This window comes from Rhincodon typus, chromosome 23 (assembly GCF_021869965.1).
Source record: "Rhincodon typus isolate 14 chromosome 23, sRhiTyp1.1, whole genome shotgun sequence".
NCBI lineage: Eukaryota > Metazoa > Chordata > Chondrichthyes > Orectolobiformes > Rhincodontidae > Rhincodon > Rhincodon typus.
In genome coordinates this window covers 30374506-30384688 of record NC_063354.1, presented here as the reverse complement: position 1 = coordinate 30384688, position 10183 = coordinate 30374506, and the positions used below count along the sequence as shown (strand labels likewise).

The 10183-nt window shown below is 42.3% G+C and overlaps 1 protein-coding gene across 2 annotated transcripts; it reads right to left on the bottom strand.

The window, feature by feature from the left end:
• Positions 1-392: 392 nt before the first annotated feature.
• On the bottom strand, positions 393-1998 carry LOC109930296 (RING finger protein 222). Of its 2 annotated transcripts, none has more exons than XM_048611008.1 (2): positions 1921-1998; positions 393-1252 (listed from the first exon to the last, which is right to left on the bottom strand). In XM_048611008.1, the coding sequence occupies exon 2, from the start codon at positions 1249-1251 to the stop codon at positions 661-663; it is 591 nt and encodes a 196-aa protein (XP_048466965.1). In that variant the 5' UTR covers position 1252; positions 1921-1998; the 3' UTR covers positions 393-660. The 2 variants fall into 2 exon arrangements, with proteins under 2 accessions (XP_048466965.1, XP_020385390.1); XM_020529801.2 differs by having other exon boundaries at positions 1758-1968.
• Positions 1999-10183: the final 8185 nt, after the last annotated feature.

The following is a 10183-nucleotide window of genomic DNA, read 5'->3' as shown; positions in this document are numbered from 1 at the left end:
ATTGGCATATGTAACATTCCTGCAGTAATGCCACAAGATTAGGTGCTTAGACAATGAGCACAGGGCCTGACATATTACTTGAATCTTGTTTCCGGAGTCAACTGTGAGAATGCTATTGGCTAGCCAATGAGTTGCTCTAACTAAACTTAGCTTGTAATATTTAAGATGTATTCTGTGTGTACACACATTGTAATATATAAGAATAACAAGTATTGCACAGAATCCAGGAATGCAGTTTTGATTAATTTACCAGTGTTAAATAACATTTTGATAAATCTACTTAGTACAACTCATCTACCAGGCCACTGGCCCCCTGTACAACAATTTATAACAATGTTGCAAAAAATTTTCCCAAATATTTATAGCTAACAACCTGCCAATAACATTAGTTATTTGTCTTGACAAACTGATCATGATTTTAATGCAAAAAAGAATTTCTGTACAAGTGCAATTGGTATTTTCTCCATTCGGCTGGTCCCTCTCAGGAGTTGCCAAAGTACATTCCTGGTAAGTTAAACAAAAAAATGCAGCAAGTGAGCACAGCTCCAAATAAAGTCCCTTTCTTTTCTCCGCCACGTATATATATATAAAGTACTAAAGTACTTGTCACCCCCAGGAGTCTGCTGTGTTCAGACTGGGCTTCACTGCCCAACAGTGCTGTCATTTGAAGGAGATGACCCAGGGCAGGATAGCAGCCACCACTGCGCCGATGATGATCAAACAGAGCAGCAGCAGCACCCAGCGCAACCTGCAGCGCCTGTGCTCCAACACCAGTCCGTCAGCGGGGACCCTCAGCTCCTCCTCGCTCATGGGCCTCCCCCGGCCGCTGATCACAAAAACCTGACTGGTACCCACGGCCGCCGGGTGCCGGGCGGCGGCCAAAGTCCGGCGGCAACTGCCCACCCAGCGGCGGAGTAGCGAGCGCGACGGCGGAGGAGGAGGCGGCGGCGCCCCCAGCTGCGCCCCTAGCGGCCGGAGGTCCCGGGTGGCGGTGGGCGCCAGGGGGATCTCCAGGGTCTGCTTGGCGTCTTTCGCCGCGGCGGTCCAGCGCGCGCTCTTCTTGCTGAGGAAGGTGACGTGCCGGCAGACGGGGCAGACCACCTTCTTGGGCTGCCTCTCCTGGTTGATGACCGTCTTGACCAGGCAGTCGTGGCAGAAGACGTGGTTGCAGCTCAGCGTCCGGAGGGACTGGTTCTGGCGCGAAACCTTCTCGTAACACACCGGGCACTCGGAGCTGCCCTCCTCCGACATGCTTTCAGGAAACAAAAATAATAAATAATACAAAAAAAACTGCTCCCCCCCCCTCTCTTTCCCGGTCGATGGGAAATCTCTCCCTGGAGACCCACGAACAGTGGCTGGTCCCTATCAAAGTCTACCAGAGAGAGGGGGGGTAGTGTAGAGGGGACAACCCCCACCCCAAATAAAACACACACCCACCCCACTCAGAGTCCAGAAGAAGAAGTTCAGCTCGTTGAGGGGGGCTCTGGATCAGGACTGCACTCCTCCTGAAACACCTGATTCACTGCTGCATCCTGCCCTCCGGATTCCACAACAAGGTCGCTGAGGTGGTGGTTTGTGTCCTCGCTGGCAGCTGATCAGAGCTCCACTCTTGTTGAACTTGTTCAGCAAGCAGCCCATTTTTTTTCCCCTCTCTCTCCCCCCACCCCCAACCTCTCTCTCTCTCTCTCCCCCAGAGAGAAAAAAAAGGGGAGAGCAGACAGCTTTGTCTGCAAGTGCAGGGGAAATCTTTCACATACCGTACTCTGTGGAGCCCGAGGTGCCACCAGAAACCGAGTAAGGGCGAACCTAGATCAAACTCCTGGGGAGGGGAGTTACTGATGTGACCAGAGCCCCGTGCAGAGGAGATTCAAATTCCGACTAGGTGCCTCATTCAGTACGGAGTTCAAAATAATCACAAACCTAGCCGGGTGCGGCAATAAGGTCTTGAGGGTTTAAAGATATTTAGTTTTGTTTCTTGTCCACAGTGGTTGGGAGAGAAGCGAACCCTGGCACTCTCTATCGGTAAACTGACGAGAGGAAATCTTCCCTTCTCAGGCTACGGTGACAAGTCTCAGAGTTGTCACTGTCTTTACAACAACTGAAAAGCAACAGCGATTTGCTGACTGTTTTACACACCAGGTTCTCTCCGGGAAAATAGAGCTCTCATGACTAAACACACAGACAGCAGCATCGTTCCAGCTGCTGGTGAAATTTCAGTCGACTGTTTGATCATTTTAAAGTTAGCCACACGGGACTGTTGCATTTTTAAAGATAAGTTCTAAACTCTGAAAAGTGGGCTAACATTTTGAAATCTAAGACCTCCCAGAACTGAAAGTTAGTTGAAATTCTCGTGTTACAGTGTCGAAGAAAATATTTTAGCCAGTAACCTAAAGTGTGCTGTAGATATCAATTTTATTTCATTGGAATTATGAAAGGGGACAGTAGCCGAATTGTGACGACGTAGCAGCCCTGAGTGGTGTGCGTTCAAATACAACAACTACATGATGCAAAACATCTATATAAATTGTGAAACTGAATTCGTCTAATATGTGGTTTGGCGCTAGTCAAAGTAACCACAAAAAAACCCACCAAATTATTGTACAAATCTAGCCAGCTCTCCTATACTGTTTAGAAAAGGGACCTTTAACTTTTACAAGACTCCAGCAATGGACCGTATTATTGACTTTGAAAGCTCCCAGGTAGGGATGGGCAATGCTACTGATGCATATCACATTCCAGGAACAAATAGTGATCAAAATGTGTCAATTCAGATTTAACTACTTCAAGAGTATTCTTATGCTGCTCTACTAAAATTGCATAACACCTTCAACTGAATAGTAGGAGTAGGTTGCACATTTCTCGCACCAGACGTGGACAACTGGAGTTTGGTTCTGATAGCTGGGATATGCTTCAACGTGACTCAGTTTCAGTAAATTTAATTCAACATAAAGACGTTCGACTTATATTTTAAAAACTATAACACATGAAGAGACCATTTAGCCCATTCTATCTGCTGACTCTGCCAGTGTAATTCAAAACTATTCTCACTGCTCTGCACTTTTTCTATCGTCCTATATCATCGTCAGTTTCAAAATTACACCTCTTCTTTCAGAGGATTTAATGGTCTCTGTTACAGAGTCCTGTACTGAAAGGACAGCAAACAAAACAAGTACTGGCACAGACAGATACTGAAAATATTTTTATAATACATGCAATGCTCATCTAACATAGAAACTAAATTTCAAGTCTATCCGGGATTACTGCTATGTTGCTGACTGATATTTTAAGTTGTTACGGTGCATTTCATGCATCAGGAATGTTAGGTGTAAAATAAAAATCTCAGATATCTGTTGGAATCCAAAGTGTCAGCAAAAAGAGCAGCCAACTGCACAAGTATATTTTTTTAAAAATTAGGTGAGTTTTTCTCTCTATCTCTCAGAATGTGACTGCAATTGGACAATAAAAGTAGATAAACTTTATGAATTAAAGAAGAGCCCTTTATGGCCTGAAAGCATAATCACTTGATTGTTCCAAGCTTTATAGAACAGCTTAGCTGAGCAATTCATTTAACATGATGCAGGCTTAAGATTAATGTTCAAACTTAAAATACTACCATAAAATTCTGTGTATAAATCACATCCGTGTGCAAGATACTCTATTTTAACAACACTATTTCAATAAAAGGACTGTATGATACACTTAACGAACTCACACTTATAAAACAAAAACAAAGTTGCTGGAAAAACTCAGCAGGTCTAACAGCATCTGTGAAGGAGAAAACACCGTTAATGTTTCGGTCCGGTGACCCTTCCTCAGAACTCACAATTATAAAAGATCAGTCAGAGCCCAGTGATCTCTGAATCAGAATTCTGAATGCACACTCCACAAGGCTCCAGGCTCTGCACTAAGAGTCCATATACATAAAATCTACTTCAAGTAAATGTAAATTTTTTATACAGGTTTAGAAAATTAAAGGATACGTGGTGGTATCAAAGGATATAGCAAACTCAGCCAAGGGGCAGATATAGGATAAGCTCAAACATCTAAAAGTTGCTGTTCCAGCTGCGTTGTCCTACTTGTTACCTTTGCAAAAATGACATCTCACCTGCTTCATGATTGAAACACAGTGAGTGACATGAAGTTGCCTTTTTTTAACATAGTAGATAGAAACTAAACTCACCACAGAAAGTTAAGCATTTTTCATCAGATATGAACATTTGTTGAATGAACTGAAAAGTGAAAATCACTGTCAATTAGCTTCTCTAATGTTAAAAATTAACTGTTACAGATTTGGAGCCTCATTCCTAAAGATTTTAATTGTTGCTGCAGATTTTATGAACTTTTGTTCTTTTCCTTATTGCATTTTTCTCTCTTAATCCAATCTCCATTTCTCTTTCTGAACCTGATTTGACTTTGCAATCGTCAGTTTTAAATTACACTTCTTTCTTTGTCCTTATACTATGTCGCAGTCCTTCAATCTGATTAGCTAACGAGACTCAGATGCCAAATTTTACTCAATGTGGTGTCATCAGCAACATGCTGTGCAAAAAAGACAAAAGGGCGCAATCTTATAGGGGTCTGAGTGATGTGGGCTTACCGAGATTTTTGGCAGGATTGCGCAAGAATTCTGTCAAGGAATCTATCTCGATATCGCGAGGATCTCGCTCTGTCTTTTATAGTTTTTGACAAGCGGCAAGGTGAGCAAGGTCGATGTCAGGAAAATTTGACACGGAAACCAGAGCAGGTACCAGGCAGAGTCGGTTCACCACTTGCTCCATAGAACCTCCATGCTGCTTATGACCAAACTGCATTTCAGAGCATGATCCATGGGCACCAGCTACAGGTACATTGGCATCTGGCATTTGTCAACAGCTAACAACCATCCAGGCACGTCTCAATTATACTGATCGGCTGCTTAGGAAGCACGGCATTGCAGGTCACATGGCAATGAGCAGTGAAAGTCTACAGCAGGGACATTTTGTGCGTACAGTCAAGCGCCAAGCTCACAGATTGGACAAGGCTTCGTCTCAGAGCTGGTCACTTGCTCTCTTAGCGCTCACTCATTTAGCACGTACCTGTATACTCGCACCATCCGTGCCGTGCATTGCATCGCGTTGCCGTGCCATGCCTTGCCTGTTAGCACTTCAGACAGAGGCCAAGACTAACAAGAGCAGCAGCATTGCCACCGTGGAGGACAAGGAGTACCCAGTTCAGGCAGAGGGCACCGCAGCGTGTGAGGGGTGTGCAGGAGGCCCCGACTCCCTGTGCTCAGGATGAGTGATGCGTGGTGGTGGTGCACGGTCTGTATGTCCCAGAAACTGTTATACAGTTTGATGGAGCTGCACCTGAGAGCTGCAGGAGTGAATGGCTCTCCTGTTCTGGTGGCTGTGAGGCTGAGCCGCTTTGAATGTCTATGTGAGTGAAAGGGGACCTGCTTCTCGTTCAACCCACATATATGCATCAGAATAGTGATGATGCCATCAGTACAAGGTCACACTGGGTCATTTTGCTTTCCCATGGCCTGGGCAGTAGGATTCAGGAATATAGCTGTTTTCCCCCAGGTACAGGATATCATTGGCTACACACCATTGTACTGAGACGGTTGTATCACAATACTGTAGAATTCATCAACTGGAAGCGGCTCCCTCAGCCTCTGTTGGTTTTGTTTGCAGTTCGGTTTTGCTGTCTAGCTGACAGCATGAGATTATTTCCAAATTTGACTTAAATCAACAAGATAGTTACTTCTACTCACTGCAATAAATCATACAAGTGGGTAGGAAATAAATACAATTCTACATTTTAAAGCTGACATTTACGTTTTCATTTGTCTTGATCGCTTACCTGAACATGATCTTCCCTTACTGGACAATGAGAATGTGAGTCTACAGTTGGCATTGGGAACAGGGTAATGCTGACATAGAGGGTGTTTAGATGGGTTGTAGTTACACTCTAGCAAAGTGTACGCGGTGCTGGTTAAACAGTGACAGGGGTGAGACAATGGAGTTGCATGCATGAGGAACTGTCAGCCATGTCCACTATGTACATGGTGTCTTTGTGGCTGTTGTGAAAGAACATTGCCAGTGAGGGTAAATGCCAGATTGCCATCATTTATCCAGGTACACAGCCCCCTTGCAACAATGGCTTGGCATATCACCCAGCTATCTGCTGAGTGGCAATTACTCTGGGAATGATGCGTGGTACAATTCAGCCTGAATTGGATCAGAGGGACACCATCTAAATAGGGTAGGTAGTTATGTGGTGTGTTTGTAAGAAATGGCAAGAAAACTTGCTGGGCCTCATGGCAGAAATCCCTCCAAAAATCTTGGCCCAACTCAGATTTAGCCAAAATAAACATAAGATTCAGCCTCTAGTATTCTGTTCTCAATGTCATCCTCATTTGGAGGTGTCCAGCAGAAACCAGATGCTTTGCAAGCCACACATTATCCTGACTTGGGCTATATCACTGTTCCTTCACTATTGCTAGGTCAAAGGCTGGAACTCCTTTGCTAACAACACTGTGGATGTTCCTACATCCTAAGGTCTGCAGAGGTTCAAGAAAGCAGCTCAGTACCACCTTTTCCAAGGTAGTTGAGGATGGGAAATAAATGCTGGGTTAGCCTGCAATGCCTGCATTCCATGAATTAAAAAAAAAATAAAAAGGGGAAACATAATTTGGGATGGAGTAAGAAGGTTCAAAGGAAGAAATGTCTTCATGTCAAATCCTTTTATCAAGACCAGAAAATTAGGTGGTGAATATATGGATAATGGTCGTATCTTCCCTGATTCCTAGAATCATGAGATTATTTCCAAATTTGACTTAAATCAACAAGATAGTTACTTCTACTCACTGTAATAAGTCATACAAGTGGGTAGGAAATAAATACAATTCTACATTTTAAAAAATTTCTCATTGAGTTGCATTTTAAAATATTTCAGAAAATGAGAACGTGTAACACATAAAAGAAGCAAATAAATATATACTGTACATTAAAATAAAGGTATCAAAATCTTGGAAAAATGAAAATGGTGATTAGCTTGGCTTATTGTGAGTTAGCTTGTTTCAATGGTCGCCTCTTCAATGGTAGAGAATGTGAGTGCAAGTGAAACAAGATTGTTGTGCAAACTTATCAAGTGACTGCAAGCAATGAGTCAATATTTGCGTCCATGTAGTGATCATGGAATTTTTATAGTTTTCACGTAGCTGTGACTTTCACAAGAGAGAAGGGGTAGAGTTGGTTATGTTAATGGGTGTAGAGACCATCATTTTATTTTTCCCTGTTTGTGAGCTGAAATGGGAAAAGGTTATTTAAAAAGACAAAGATTGCTGTATTTTTAAAAAGTAAATTTCCCACACTCATTGTAAGTGTTGTTTACACAGCTGTTTGTTCAAGCAGCTAAGGGAATGGTTACTGCGAACAGAATGGCGCAAGAGGTTGTCTACAGAGTGAAATTCAGCCAGCAACAAGTAGCTGATTGGTTGGTGGAGTGGTGACTAGTCATCGATGACAAAGGACTTCTGCCTGCCCTCAAGGCACTCACTCGTTTCTTGGAGAGTTTCAGTTGATTGGAAAACCCAAATGTGATCCCTGTGTTCAAAAAGGGACGGAGGCAGGAAGCAGGCAACTCCAGGCTATCTCACTTAACATCTGTCATTGGAAAAATGCTACAGTCCATTATTAAGGAAGGAAGAGCAGGATATGTAGAACAGCTTAACACAATCAAACAGACTCAACATGGTTTTATGAGAGGGAAATCATGTTTGACAAACTTGCTCAAGTTCCTTGAGGATTTAACAAGCCAAGTTGATGATGGAGAACTGGTAGATGTAGTGTATTTGAATTTCCAGAAGGTATTTAATAATGTGCTACATAAAAGTTCGTTGCACATGACAGGAGCTCACAGTATTGGGGCAATGTATGAGCATGGATTAAGGACTGGTTAACACACAGAAGACAGAGAGTTGGGATTATTGGATCTTTTTCAGGTTGGAAAGTTGCAGATAGTTGAATGCCACAAGGGTCAGTCCTAGGCCTCGATTATTCACTATCTATAGTAATGACCTTTAAGCGGAGACAGTATAATGGACTCAAATTTGGACATAAAGTATCTTCAAAAGGATACATGTAAGTTGAATGAGTAGGCAAAAACATGAAAGATGGAGTTTAATGCAGGGAAGTATGAGGTCATGCACTTTGGTAGGATGAATCAAAAGGCAGACTATTATTGAGAGAGACTCCAAAAAAGTGCAGTACAGAGCGATCTGGATGTTTTTGTGCATGAAGCACAAAACGATGACATGCAGATCCTGCAATTAGTTAAGAAGACAAATTAAAGTTTAACCTTTATTGCTAAGGGGTTGGAGTTTGAACTTCTTACAACTTGACAGGTGATGCTGCAGCTGAAGTACTGTGTACAGTTTTGATCCCCATATTTAAGAAAGGATATATTGGAATCAGAGACAGTACTGATGAGATTCATTAGGCTGATTTCTGGATAAAGAGGTTGATTTACCAAGAACGGCGAAACAGGTTAGACCTTTATTCATTAGAGTTTAGAAGATTGAAGAGTGATCTTATTGAAGCATGTAAGATTCAAAAGGGTAGTTGTTAGGAAGATGTTTGCATAGTGGGGGAATCTTGAGTTAGGGGACATAGTTACAGAATTAGGGGACACTCATTTAAAATTGAAATGCAAAAGAATTTCTTCTCTCAGGGAGGAGTGAATATCTGGAGTTCTCTCCCCCAGAATGTTGTGGAGGTTTGATCACTGAAAACATTTAAAGAGGAAATGGGTAGATTTTTGAAATATCGGGCAGTTGTGGTCTGTGAGGGGCTGGCATGAAAGGGGAATTAGGCAAATCAGTAGAATGGCAGAGCAAAGGCTTGAGCGATTAAATGGCCAACTCCTGCTCCTATTTCTTATGCTTATATTTCCAGAGTTTTGTTGAATTTGCCACTTTCTTATCCATTTCACTCCTGAAGACAGGTCAATGCACAAGGTATAGAAATAATTGAGACAGGTGCATTTACAAGGGCACATAACATTATTACAGTTGTATAGTTTTAATTTGAGGCATTTTCCCTATCTGGTTGATGTGCTAATACAAAGCTGAAAGAAAAATTAATTTTATTCAGACATTCCAAAAGCCTATTCACATACAACAAACTGCTCTAAAAACTCTGCTACCATTCCATCATATCAGCTCAGACAATCCAACATGGTTCTAAATCAAACAACACAATCTGTCCTAAATAAAATACAATTTGTCATATCTTGAAATTGAGTAGATCCTTTAGTAAAATACAGGATCAGCATCTAACTCTTCACGAACAACAAATTAGTTCATCTTTGGCCATATCCTACCTGTGTACTAAGTTTCATTGAAATCCATCAATTAGTATTTTGAGGTATATTGTTTACAGGCTACAGTGATGGAGGTAATGAATTCCTACAGTTTAGTTTTCCCCACTGCCGTCAGATCAGGTAGAGAGATTGTTGCATTTAATGTCAGTTGATTATAGAACAGGATTGGCTGCTCAATGTTCCAGAGTTTCATTATTTTAGATGAGATAGAGAGGAAGGTAAAAGAGGTGGAGGAGTTGCATTACTAATCAGGGAGAATGTTACATCTGCACTCAGAGAGGACATGCTGTAGGGCTCATCCACTGAGGCAATATGGGTGGAGCTCAAAAATAAGAAAGGTGCAATCTCTCTGATAGGATTATACTATAGGACCCCAAATACAACTGTGACATTGAAGAACAAATATGTACGTAGATTATGGAAAGCTGCAATAAAAACAGAGTTGTCATAGTGGGTGACTTTAACTTCCCTAATATTGACTGGGACTCCCTTAGAGCAAGAGGCTTGGACAGAGCGGAATTTGTTAAGTGCATCCAAGAAGGTTTCTTGAGAGAGTATGTGGATAGTCCAACTACAGGAGAGGTGGAAGCTGAGGGCAGACTTGATAGAAATCTATAAAATTATGAGATGCATAGATAGAGTTGATGGCAGAATCTTTTTCCCATAGTTGAACCGTGTAATACTAGGGAGAAGCATTTACGGTTAGAGAGGGAAAGTTCAAAGGAGACGTGAGGGACAAGTTTTTTACACAGAGAGTGGTCGGAGTCTAGAACACGCTGCCAGGTCTGGTGGAGGCAGAAACGATAATGGCACTTAGGGG

Bases quoted from the DNA above. Each gene is read 5' to 3' on its own strand.
- LOC109930296 (XM_048611008.1), bottom strand. From the start codon at position 1,251: ATGTCGGAGGAGGGCAGCTCCGAGTGCCCGGTGTGTTACGAGAAGGTT.